The 13,845-nt window shown below is 40.2% G+C and overlaps 1 protein-coding gene across 2 annotated transcripts; it reads right to left on the reverse strand.

Moving 5' to 3' along the window:
- Positions 1–739: 739 nt before the first annotated feature.
- Positions 740–11,600, reverse strand: LOC126627911 (mechanosensitive ion channel protein 1, mitochondrial-like). Of its 2 annotated transcripts, none has more exons than XM_050297477.1 (7): positions 11,337–11,600; positions 10,017–10,954; positions 9,631–9,908; positions 3,041–3,141; positions 2,268–2,375; positions 1,840–2,061; positions 740–1,761 (listed from the first exon to the last, which is right to left on the reverse strand). In XM_050297477.1, the coding sequence occupies exons 2-7, from the start codon at positions 10,841–10,843 to the stop codon at positions 1,660–1,662; spliced, it is 1,638 nt and encodes a 545-aa protein (XP_050153434.1). In that variant the 5' UTR covers positions 10,844–10,954; positions 11,337–11,600; the 3' UTR covers positions 740–1,659. The 2 variants fall into 2 exon arrangements, with proteins under 2 accessions (XP_050153434.1, XP_050153435.1); XM_050297478.1 differs by having other exon boundaries at positions 10,017–10,966.
- Between the last annotated feature and the right edge of the window lie 2,245 nt (positions 11,601–13,845).

Genomic DNA, 13,845 nt, shown 5'->3' on the forward strand with positions numbered 1-13,845 from the left:
CGAGTCTACTTGAGTGTTTAAGTGTTTGGATGCTTGAGAGTTTCAGAGTTTTAAAGCTTCAACATCTGGACGTGACTCGATTTGTGGGCTGGTTCGTGATTTATCTCCATCAATTAATATTCGATTTAATTAAATTAAAATCAAATAATTCCTTTTCGCCAAGTGTTGACAGCTTTCTTGATGACTCGTCCGATTTTGATGGGTCACTCCATGTGTACAATTTGTGAGACACCTGGCGCATGCCACGTATGCCTTAGCATGTTGAAACTTTAATGTATTGGTGAAAATTTATTTGACCGAAATTTCAATGTCTACATCCCCCTCTTTACCCACTTTTTCTTTCCTTTCTTTTCTTTTAGGAAATAATTTCTACATTTTTTCTTACTTTCTATACACATGTTTAATTATTTATGTTGATTCTCCCATATTATATTATATGATTCAAATGTAATCATTCTTTAGATCCCTTTGTTTTGGCCTGCCAAGAATTGCTTTTAAGATCTTAGCAATGCGAACTTCGACATATCTACAGAGAGTACTTTGTGGCGGATAATTTAGCGACCTATAACCTTGATCTAGATTTAGGTAATTTTTATCCTAATACTCCTCCTTGTTCAAATAATTTTATTCGTGAGGATCAACTTGGGATGTCTCAATCTAAATTTATTATTGAGTAGGTTTGTTTGGATTCTTGCTTTTAACCCTGTTTTTCATAAAAAAAAAAAACCAAGGGAGCACATAAAGGGAAAAGGGCTTGACCAATCGTAATTTTTGTCTATTTACACTGATAATAGCCCATCTCATAGCTGAGAGTTCATGACTATTGCTCAACTAATAATGGCTGGCGTCTTCGACTGTTGATTGATGTCGTAGATGTTACTGTTGACAAGCAAAGCAAGTTAACCTGATGACAAGCCACTTGGTACCATGCAAAACTCATCAATTTGGTCCCAAAAGTTCCGAATCAATGTCGGGTGTTACTTCAATGTACAAGTGTTTTAGTAATTATATTTGATTTATGCACTTGTTAAGATCTTTATTTTCAATCTCAGCCATTCATTCTTATATCATTCAATGCTAAGTAGTTATCGAAGATATTTCCATCAATGTCGTCCTCATCCTTTGATAAATTGTTACTACACCTCAATTTGGTCCCTAATATCAAACTTTACACAGAATTTAGTTGAAATAAATGGCGTTACACGCACATAATTAGCTTTCAAAGCGAAATACGTTCGACCGACATTAATCCCGTGCCACACGTACGATCAATTTTGACAGAATTGGACATGATGTGTAGTATCAAAGGACCTGTGAAACCTGATTTATGCAACAGTCCAATCTCACCCGCCATACAATGGATAATGACCCCATATAATCTTTTAAAAAGGCATAAAAGGTTTAACGTTGAGACGTGCGTCAACCAAAAAAAGTCAGCTTCGACGTTTCTTCATGGACCACATAGCAATGGATATTTCACAATGGATCCTATTTCAGCTTTCTTGGCAACTCAATAAAAACTATGACAAACTAGTGTGAGGTGTAGTGACTCATATTTTCATGAAAAACTCTTCTCAGTAAGATGACAATCAAATATATCTTGAAAGAGATGTACCAAATGCAGAGTTCCAAAATGCCATTTTCGAGGCTACTGAGTGGTCATATCTGGTAGGTGCTGCCCAGCTTAGCACCATGCTCCTTAATTATCTGAGCCGAGCGCAGGATAATCTCTTCTTCAGTAGAGTATAGCTCTCCTTTGCTCTATAATCACAAAACAAACATTGAAGCATATGCTGAACCAATCAGTGTAATAAGAATATTGAAGGGAACAGGGCTTACCATATGTTTGAGGTTACATCCGAGAGTCAATTCAGCAAATGAACTTTCTAAACGAGACAGGAAACAGTAAGGGGCCTCCTTTCCCAAGAACACCTTCGAGTGTGACCTTAGCATGCTCTTTATATCAGTCGATATCTGGGGAATCTTATCCAAATCATTAATTTGCAGGGGAATTTTGGTCACAATGGCACGCCATTGCGCACGTGACTTGTTCACAATTACCTACAAAATGTACATGAAACTATCTGAGATACTGTAGAAAGAAAACAGTCTAAATGGGTTGATCAAGCCGCTATCTTAATGTTAATCCATACCCCGGCTATACTTGTATGATGAACTTTGGTCATTTCAACCTTAAATGATTGATGGTTTTCAGCATAATAGGTGCCCATCTCTAAGTGTTATACCAAAAATAGAAAAGCACCAACCTGACTAGAAAAGAGTGAATTAGGAACTATGACAGGGAACTTCTCGGCATTTAGTAAACAAGTAGTAGTAATTCCCATTTCCACCACTTGACCTTCAATAGATCCAGCCTGCAATAAGTACATTTTTAACACCGTGAAGAAACAAAGTACCAAAAAGAGGAAGCAGATACTACATTATATATCACACAAAATACCAGAAATCATTGAGTCGGAACAAATACAAGACGGTAAATGTCTACCCAATGAACGACAGATCCCTTTACTTATATGAATAAATCTATGATTATGTTTGGCTAATAATTTACACTTGCAAAGAGAGTTAGAACAAAACAGGCATAAAACTAGTTGAATTGCAATCTGAGGATTATTAAATCTTCATTTCCTAAATGGCTAACCATTCAGAAACAAGTGTTGTTCTATTCAATGTTGGGTTGAGATCACTGTACAATGTAGCCACCCAGGGGCCGACTAAAAGATGCTCGATACTTGTAATGATTGCACAATTCTGCAACCGTCAACAAATAAAGAAAATTGAACCATGTAAATCTACTCTGGTCATGCTGACATGGTAATTCGTACAACCGGAATATTTCCTTAATCTCATTATGGTGCTCAAACTTGGAGAAACGATGACACTCGAGGCACAGTTCTTTAACTAGAATCACAGGAAATCAGCGCTTAAGGATAAAAAAAAAAAAAAAATATCTTTGCCTATGAAAATGACAAATGGAATCGAGTAGCTGAAATGCACCAAGAAACACATAGAAACATACTTTTATAGTATCTCCAAGTGAAAACGGCTTTGAAAACTGCATAGACAACCCACTCAGAACATTTCCAAGGATGTCTCTGGCAGCAAATGCGGTAGCAACTCCTGCATTAAGTGCAGCAGGGAAAAAATTCAGGTTTTTATAATACCTGTTTATGGTTATTATTAATGGCAATAATTGACTAACAGTTCAATCCCAAAATAAGCATCCATATATGTAGCTGTCATAGAATCAAGAGATGCAACCTTCAGGTCTAAATTAAAACCAATAACTATCTTTACATATTATAACAACATAAGTATTACAACAACAACAATAAAACCTTTTCCCACTAAGTGGGGTCGGCTATATGAATCCTAGAATGCCATTGCGCTCGGTTTTGTGTCAAGTCCTCCGTTAGATCCAAGTACTCTAAGTCTTTTCTTAGGGTCTCTTCCAAAGTTTTCCCAGGTCTTCCTCTACCCCTTCAGCCCTAAACCTCTATCCCGTAGTCACATCTTCGAACCGGAACGTCAGTAGGCCTTCTTTGCACCTGTCCAAACCCATTTTGCGTACGTGTTGACGCTTCACCGCCTAACATTCTGTGTCATACAGCATCGCCGGCCTTATTGCCGTCCTATAAAATTTTCCCTTAGAGCTTCAATGGCCTACGACGGTCACACAACACGCCAGATGCACTCTTCCACTTCATCCATCCAGCTTGTATTCTATGGTTGAGATCTCCATCTAATTCTCCGTTCTTTTGCAAGATAGATCCTAGGTAGCGAAAACGGTCGCTCTTTGGTATTTCCTGATCTCCGATCCTCACCCCTAACTCATTTTGGCCTCCATTTGCACTGAACTTGCACTCCATATATTCTGTCTTTGATCGGCTTAGGCGAAGACCTTTAGATTCCAACACTTCTCTCCAAAGGTTAAGCTTCGCATTTACCCCTCTTGAGTTTCATCTATCAACACTATATCGTTTGCGAAAAGCATACACCAAGGAATATCATCTTGAATGTCCTGTTAACTCATCCATTACCAACGCAAAAAGGTAAGGACTTAAGGATGGTTGATGCACAAAATCAGTGAGGACTTTGGTATAACAGAAAGTATTAAGTTTGTGATCTTCGCTAGATTGCTCTGGTCATTAGTGTGGATAAGTATATAAATGGATAGAGACAGGAAAGCAAACACAAGATGTACGTGGTTCACCCAGGTTGGCTACGTCCACGGAGTAGAGGAGTTCTCATTAATTGTAAAAGGTTTACACAAGTACATAGGTTCAAGCTCTCCTTTAGTGAGTACAAGTGAATGATTTAGTACAAATGACATTAGGAAATATTGTGGGAGAAAGATCTCGTAATCACGAAACTTCTAAGTACCGAAGTGTGGTATCGTCTTCACTTGCCTTATCTGTCTCAATAGGTAGATGTGGCATCTTCTCTAGAAGTACTCTTCCTCCATCCAGGGGTGGTATCTTTAACTAGTGAAGATGCACAAGGTAATGTATCAATTTCACTTGAAGCTTACTTGTAGTTTCAGGCTTGGTCAAGCGCGATACAAACCATGTAGTAGGAGTCCCCCAAGTCGCCGAGCTAGGGGATCTGCTGAAAGAGGTGACAGACAAGGTAAGCAATCAGAGCTCCAAGCAATCAGTCCCAGATTAGAAGTTTGATTTTGAGTTCCGGCTGATTGTTCTCATTCTCCCTATCTTGCAGACAGCATGAAGGATAAAGAGAAGAAAAGGAGAATAGATGATATGAGATACTTTTGCTTTTGAAGAAGTAACTTTCCACATGCTTATTCTTGAACTAGGCTAGAGGGTTTTCTAGTTTCCTCCAGAGTATAAGGCCGACTGAAGAATTTGAGGGTCAAAACATGTCCATCAAATCTAGAGTACGTTCGACCTGCTGATATGGGATACTTTTGCTGTTGACAAAGTAGTGGATGTATCGGCACGTGTTCTGTTACGCTTGTCTCCACATGCTTCCTTGTATCCTTCTCACTTTCCTTATCTGTTCCTCAGGCAGATGTGGTATCTTCTCTGGAAGCATAAGCTGTTGAAGATGAGTACTCGAGAGCAATGCCAGGTAAGTAATCAGGTAAGGGGTTCCAGGCAGTCAGTTCCTGACTGGAAGCTTGATTCCAAGTGCTGACTGATTGCTCTCTTTCTCCTTGTCTTGGAGGTAAGAACAAGGCCAAAGGAAAAGACAGGGAAAAAGCATGATATGGGATACTCTTGCTTTTAACCCTGATGATATGAGATATTCTTGCTCTGGTGTAGCTTGTTTGCAGAGGTATTATCGGGGGGAAAGAAAGTTGAGTATTTCGAGAGGCTTCGTTGGGAGTGGCCTCTCAAATATGAGGAAGGGTTGAGCATTTTTGCAGGTCTGCCTGTCCGTTGAGGATGGAGGTCGACATATATAGGAGTCTCCCTAACAACAAGTAGTAATGCTATTCCTTTACCCTGCTTGGTCATAGCACGGTAGTGGGAGCTGTCAGCTTCACGTGTGTCAGAGCACTTTGAAAAAGTGGTCTGTGGTATTTGGAAAGCTGATGTTACGTGTGAAGATTACAGACAAGCTTTATCCAAGGAAATCTGGCTCTCGAAGTTGAGAAAGCGGTGCCTCTTCGATTTTCGAACAAGCAATCCTGTCGGGGATCTGGCTCTTGAGATTCTAAGAACGGTGCCTCTTGAATTTTTGAGAGAGCAATCCTGCTGGGAGTCTGACTCTTGAGATTCGGAGAGCGGTGTCTCTTCAATTTTTGAGAAAGTAATCATGTTAGGAGTCTGGCTCTCGAGATTCGGAGGACGATGCCTCTTCAATTTTGGAGCAATCAATCTTGTTGGGAGTGTTTTCTCGAATGTGAGTAAAGGTTGGGCATGTTTGCTAGTCTACCTTGCCACGGAGCACAGAGTTTGACACACAGGGACTTTCCAATTATCCAGCAGTGGTGATGTTTCTTTACCCTTGTGGGTAATAATATGGTAGCTAGACCTTCAAAATTTATGTGTCTAAACTTTGTTAGTGTTGTTTCTTTGCTATTCTTTTACCCTTCTTGGTCATAACGATGTAGTGGGAGCTGCAAGCTTCACGTGTCTTAAACTTTGTCAGAGATCTTTGGCAAAGTTATCCGTGGTACCCATGAGCTGATGATGCGTGTAGAAAGTGGATGAATGAACAGTAAGATTCACGTACTTTCTACTTCACCAAAAATCTTCAACAGAATGCCCGTAATTTCAGCAAAGCTGAGTGTGCATGTGACAGATGCTAACAAGGCTGAAAAAAGCAGGTGCCTCTTCGATTTCTGAGATCGACCCTCGTGGTCTCTGGACTGCGCAGCTTTTGAGAAAGCAAGCGCCTCTTCAATTTCTGAGATCGACCTTCGTGGTCTTTGAGCAGCCCAGCTTTTGAGAAAGCAAATGCCTTTTCGATTTCTGAGATCGGCCCTCGTGGTCTCTGAGCAGCCCAGCTTTTGAGAAAGCAAACGCCTCTTCGATTTCTGGGCAGGCGCCTCTTCGATTTCTGAAGCTCCGTCGAGTGCAAATTTTTATAGAGGCTAGCATTAAGTTCCAAAGCACACTTGAATCTTCACCAGTAGAAGCTCCCTTCTTGCACTTCTAAGATCTTGATTTGTTCGACCTCTTCTCTCTTCAACACCTTTGAAAATGTCTGGCCCCTCCGACCATCGTTTTGACTTGAACCTTGTTGAAGAGGCAGCCACACCTTCTCCAGACAACATATGGCGCCCATCCTTCTTATCCCTTACTGGTCATCTTACCGTTGGGGATTCCGTGATGAAGAATGATATGACCGCTGCGGTGGTGGCCAGGAACCTTCTCACTCCCAAAGATAACAGACTACTTTCCAAACAGTCTGATGAGTTAGCTGTTAGGGATTCTTTGGCTCTGAGTGTTCAGTGTGCAGGTTTTGTGTCTAATATGGCCCAGCGCCTATTTGCTCGAACCCGCCAAGTTGAATCATTGACGGCTGAAGTGATGAGTCTCAAACAGGAGATTAGAGGGCTCAAGCATGAGAATAAACAGTTGCACCGGCTCGCACATGACTATGCTACGAACATGAAGAGGAAGCTTGACCAGATGAAGGAATCTAATGGTCAAGTTTTACTTGATCATCAGCGGTTTGTGGGTTTGTTCCAAAGGCATTTATTGCCTTTGTCTGCTGGGGCTGTACCGCGTAATGAATCTCCAAATGATCAACCTCTGATGCCTCCTCCTTCTAGGGTTCTGTCCAGTACTGAGGCTCCGAATGATCCCCCTCTGGTGCCTTCTCTTTCTGGGGCTCTACCGACTGCTGAGACTTCTCCTAAGCAACCTTTGTGAAGGCTCCCTCTTGTTTGTTTATTTTGACTCATGTATATGTACATATTTGTAACTTATCGGAGATATCAATAAATAAGCTTTGCTTCATTTCAACATATTGTGTTAAATACACTAAAGCCTTCTTCACTGAGTGGGGTCGGCTATATGAATCTTAGAACGCCATTGTGTTCGGTCCTGTGTCATGTCCTCCGTTAGATCCAAATACTCTAAGTCTTTTCTTAGAGTCTCTTTCAAAGTTTTCATAGGTCTTCCTCTACCCCTTCGGCCCTGAACCTCTGTCCCATAGTCGCATCTTCTAACCGGAGCTTTAGTAGGCCTTTTTTGCACATGTCCAAACCACCGTAACCGATTTTCTCTCAACTTTCCTACAATTTCGGCTACTCCTACTTTACCTCGGATATCCTCATTCCTAATCTTATCCTTTCTCGTGTGCCCACACATCCAACGAAGCATCCTCATCTCCGCTACACCCATTTTGTGTGCGTGTTGATGCTTCACCGCCCAACATTCTGTGTCATACAGCATCGCCGGTCTTATTGCCGTCCTATAAAATTTTCCCTTGAGCTTTAGTGGCATACGGCGGTCACACAACACGCCGGATGCACTCTTCCACTTCATCCATCCAGCTTGTATTCTATGGTTGAGATCTCCATCTAATTCTCCGTTCTTTTGCAAGATAGATCCTAAGTAGCGAAAACGATCGCTCTTTGGTATTTCCTGATCTCCGATCCTCACCCCTAACTCATTTTGGTCTCCATTTGCACTGAACTTGCACTCCATATATTTTGTCTTTGATCGGCTTAGGCGAAGATCTTTAGATTCCAACACTTCTCTCCAAAGGTTAAGCTTCACATTTACCCCTTCCTGAATTTCATCTATCAACACTATATCGTCTGCGAAAACCATACACCAAGGAATATCATCTTGAATATGTCCTGTTAACTCATCCATTACCAACGCAAAAAGGTAAAGACTTAAGGATGAGCCTTGATGTAATCCTACAGTTAGGGGAAGCTTTCGGTTTGTCCTTCATGAGTTCGTACGGCAGTCTTTGCTCCTTCATACATATCATTTATAGCTTGGATATATGCTACTCGTACTCCTTTCTTCTCTAAAATCCTCCAAAGAATGTCTCTTAGGACTCTATCATACGCTTTTTCCAAATCTATAAAGACCATGTGTAAATCCTTTTTCCCATCTCTATATCTTTCCATCAATCTTCGTAAGAGATAGATTGCCTCCATGGTTGAGCGCCCTGGCATGAACCCGAATTGGTTGTCCGAAACCCGTGTCTCTTGCCTCAATCTATGCTCAATGACTCTCTCCCAGAACTTCATTGTATGACTCATTAGCTTAATACCTCTATAGTTCATGCAATTTTGTACGTCGCCCTTATTCTTGTAGATAGGCACCAAAGTGCACTTTCGCCACTCATTTGGCATCTTCTTCGTTTTCAGAATCCTATTGAAAAGGTTAGTGAGCCATGCTATACATGTCTCTCCCAAGACTTTCCACACTTCGATCGGTATATCGTCTGGGCCCACTGCTTTTCTATGCTTCATCTTCTTCAAAGCTACAACCACTTCTTCCTTCCTGATTCGACGATAAAAGGAGTAGTTTCTACACTCTTCTGAGTTACTCAACTCCCCTAAAAAAGTACTCCTTTCATGTCCTTCATTGAAAAGATTATGAAAATAACCTCTCCATCTGTCTTTGACCACGTTCTCTGTAGCAAGAACCTTTCCATCCTCATCCTTGATGCACCTCACTTGGTTTAGGTCCATTGTCTTCATTTCCCTTGCTCTAGCTAGTTTATAGATATCCAACTCTCCTTCTTTGGTATCTAGTCGCTTATACATATCGTCATAAGCCGCTAACTCAGCTTCTCTCACAGCTTTCTTCGCCTCTTGCTTCGCTCTTCTATACCTTTCACCATTTTCATCAGTCTTGTCCTTGTATAAGGCTTTACAACATTCCTTCTTAGCCTTCACCTTTGTTTGTACCTCCTCATTCCACCACCAAGATTCCTTTTGGTGTGGAGCAAAGCCCTTGGACTCTCCTAATACCTCTTTTGCTACTTTTCGGATACAACTAGCCATGGAATCCCACCTTTGGCTAGCTTCCCCCTCTCTATCCCACCCACACTGGGTGATTACATAAGTATTACAAAGAACGAAAATTTAAAATCTTACTTGCAAACTTTTGTAACTTTCATGAATGAAATAGAGATGAAAAGAATATGTAATCAGAAGCAAATCCTCACCTCCTATGCCACCAACTGTCAAAATTGATTGCACAGCCACCCCACACGCCTCAGCTAAAGCCATTATCCCAATCACAAAAAGACCAACGGATGAAATGTTGTCCATAGCTAGCAACTTGTCCCGATCAAGACCAAGCAAAGCTCGAGTCGCTAATGCATGAGTGAACACGTTTGTCTTCCACCGATGTAGAAACCACACAAATGAAAGGATAAGCGCACCTCTCCATGCTGGTGCAAGATACTGCGCAGCTATAGTGGTTGGTGCTACCATCACGCCACTGCAAATCAAAGTCATCTTAATCATTTAACAATGTAGAAAACGAAACTGCATAAATGTGAATAGAAAAATGATTATGAAGCATATACTGGAAGTTGGAACCACTAACATTTGAGAAAATGCCATGAACGTAACTAGATATCGCACTGGGTCCTCCAAAGCACCCCAAAAACTTTTCTCATATGGAACTTGCTCTTCAGATGGACTTGCAGATAACAAAGCAGCGCGCCCTTGATTTCCGTAATTGTGAAATCTCCTGAAAAGCCTCGGCATCACAAACCAAGCAAATATAGTACCTACCAAAGTACAACCAACGGGAACAACCACATTTCTAAGATGTGGATTTGAATCCAGCAACTGCTGAATATAAGGAGACAGTTCAGTGGATGTTTCTTTAGCCTTCTGTCCAGTAAAAGTTGCCGCATCCAATGCACTCTGCCATGCATCCTTAAACTTGCCAACCCAGTCACTTCCAACAATGCCACTATTACCAACATCCACTTCACTTCCACCAGAAGCAGCCGGAACTCCTAGTCCTGGTTCCCCAGTTTTATCAGCATTGCTACCAAAAAATGATGAGTATGAACGGCTACTAAAAATTGGGTTTATCAAAACCAGTGGAGTAGCACCCCTAATCTGTGTACTCGACAATGTAGATGAAAATGCTGAAATGGGCTTCGTAGTGTAAGATTGGATATTGACAAATGATACAGAACCCAATGCTCTAGAATGAACCCTTGCAAAGGTTTTATGAGATTGTGTTTCCTTCGAATGGTAACTCCGATTTACAAAAGCATAGGCTGGTCTTATATGACCCGGATCAGTGTAGTTCACAATTTTCCAATAAGAAGTATACGACTGAAACGACTGCAAGTTGAGAGAGAAAAGGGTAGACTTGCGAAGTGATTTCAACATGGAAAGCCTAACTCCAGCCATTACCGAAAACTTAGTACAGCAGAATATCCTACAATAATAAGGGCATTGTTCGATCTCTACAAGCTTAAGAGGACCAGATTGAATCCAATAAAACTCTCATGGCATCTCAATCTGCAAATTTGGCTGGAAAAATAAAGAAAGTAAATCACTAATAGTGATTATAGAAACAAAATGGAAAATCCTAGTCAAAATCTAATGAAATTCGGGTAATAACGCATGGATTCAAGCTTAACAATGCTGACTACACATTTGTACATAAATCCTAGACCCCTGTTCGGATGCTGAGAAAGTCAAGGTAAACTAAAAACAAAACAAAACCCATGAATCAATGAACTCCTTCCTTCAAGTTGGTCTCCAAAGATCAGAATTTTTCTTAAATTCCTTCAAATAAAAAGCTAAAAAACTATTTTTGAACTTTGAAATTCTGGGTTTCTTTTAAGTCGTTTTCTGGGCAACCAAACAGAGAATTATAGTGGGGATTGGTGATACAGACCTGCGACGGTTGATTTTGGCGGTCTACATGGACATTCTGAGAGACCCAGAAGAGCGAGCGAGCGAGCTTCTTTACTTTGCTTCGGAAATACGAAAAGCCGAGAGAGCTTCGGACCTCCGCTGCGTATAAAAGAGAAGCGGTGTAAAGAATGATGTGACGAGCAAGCGCTGCTACAGCTTCCGATTCTTTCCTTCTGTTCCGATGGCTTTGACTGACATGTTAGTATGATGATCTAACGGTGGAGAAAAATAGGCTGAAAGAGTCGGATCTAATTGCAAATTTGCAACGTACCAATTTCTCCAATTATTATTATTTTTTTTTTTTATATACAAGCAGTATTTTATGTTATCACACCTAAATTTTAATATAAGAATACTTGTTTTGTCTAACTATGTGACATTTTAACCACTGCAAATGGTTCAGTGAAATTACGGTAAACTTTCAAATCAGGTTTACTTTCTGGTTTGAGGCGCAACGTTAGCAAAAACACATATGATTCCTTGGCTGAAAGTTTTGAAATGATTTGTGCCATTGAATTGTTGCCAGATGTGAGTTGAAATGCTTTTAGCTTTTCCGAATCCCACTGAGGGTTAGTCTTACTCTATACCCTTTAGGGTGCCGCATAGTTCAATCTTTGACCAAAAAAAAAAAAACTAAACTGACATATTAAAACTTGTTTTCATTAACACAAAATGATTGTTGCTGTCATCATAAGTGTCAGTGTTTTATAGCAATCGAACTCTCATATAATTTTGATTCATTATAATTTATTATTGTTGTTTGCCTTTGACCCAAATATGAAAAATAATTTATCATAATATTATACCTAACCAACCTATGCTTTAGAGGTTTAAGAGCATCTCCATTGATGTCCTAAAAACAGTCCTACCATTGTATTTCCTTAAATGTAAGGACTTGGTGCTTCCAATGGAGAGGAGCCCTAGTCCCTTTAGTAGAGGGACTGTCCAAAGCCTTCACTATCTCCAAGTTGCTTTTCTTGGTTAAAGCTCTTGGTTAAAGCCCTACACTACCTCCAGGTTGGATCCAAAAAACAAACTACGTGTATTCTTGGGTTACTCTTAATCACAAAAGTTATAAGTGTCTTGATCTTACAACCAACAAGTTATACATCCCTAGGCATGTTGTATTTGATGAATTCAGTTTCCCTTTTCATCAAATGCTTTCAAGTTCTTCCACTACCACCTATCCCATCACATTTTCTTCCATTCCATCTCATCTTACCTTTTTTCTATCAACTCTCATACAACTTTCATTGACGAATTCATCATCAATCACCTCCTCCATCATCATTATCCTTTACTGCCACTACTAATGCAAACATCTATAATTCATCCATCACCACCACAACCTCTACCACCTTTCATTCCTTCTACTAAAGTCCATCCAATGCAAACCAGATCAAAATTTGGAATTTTGAAAAGCCTTCATTGTCACTAAACATCATGTTTCATCTCATCTTGCTCTAGATTATGTACCATTTACCTATCTTCAAGTTTCCAAGCACTCTCACTAGCACTAAGCAATGCAAGATGAATTCAATGCCCTACTTAATAAAGGCACTTGGTTCTTGTTTCCCTCTTCTCCCTCTTGGAACCTTGTACGGTGCAAATGGTTTTCATAATCAAGAGAAAGCCAAATTGGTTTATAGATAGGTACAAAGGAAAAGGTAGTTGCAAAAGGTTCTACCAACAAGAGGGATTGGACTGCCACTGAAACCTTCAGTCTTGTGGCAAAACCCATGACAATAAGGCCTCTTCTTACTTTGATCTTAGTATGATTGGTTTCTCAACCAACTTGATGTCAGAAAATGCTTTCTTGCATGGTTCTCTTACAGAATCTGGCTTTATGCAACAATCTCCTAGCTTTGAGGATTCTACAAAACTAGCTTATGTTTGTTAATTGCACAATTCCTTATATGGACTGAAACAAACTCCCAGAGCTTGGTATGAGAAGTTACATAGTGCATGTTATCACTTGGTTTCATTGGCTCACAGTATGATCACTCTATCTTTGTCAAAAGGGATCCTACTTTGGTTTTCATTCTTGTCTATGTTGATGACATTCTTGTCATTGGTCCTTCATCTCAAGCCTGCAAGCAAGTTATCACTCAACTCAGTGCACTATTTTTTTCCAATGACCTAGGTTTATTGCACTATTTCCTTAGTTTTGAAGTCAAGAGATCTTGCAAAAGCATTTTTATCTCTCAAACCAAGTATATTCTAGATTTACTGAAAAAGGCAAGACATGGTTTGTGAAAACTGTGTGTCACTCCTCTTAGCATCTCCAAATTAGATCATGCCTATCCTCTTCTAGAAAATCATGTAGAGTACAGATCCTTAGTGGGTGTCTTAAAATATTTTACTTGGACTAGACCAGATTTATCCTTTACTATAAATCTTGTTCGCTAATTTATTCATAGCCACGATTTTCTCACTTTCAAGTAGTTAAGCGAATATTAAGGTACCTCAAGGGCTTCATTGATCTTGGT

This window comes from Malus sylvestris, chromosome 7 (genome assembly GCF_916048215.2).
Source record: "Malus sylvestris chromosome 7, drMalSylv7.2, whole genome shotgun sequence".
Classification (NCBI taxonomy): Eukaryota; Viridiplantae; Streptophyta; class Magnoliopsida; order Rosales; family Rosaceae; genus Malus; species Malus sylvestris.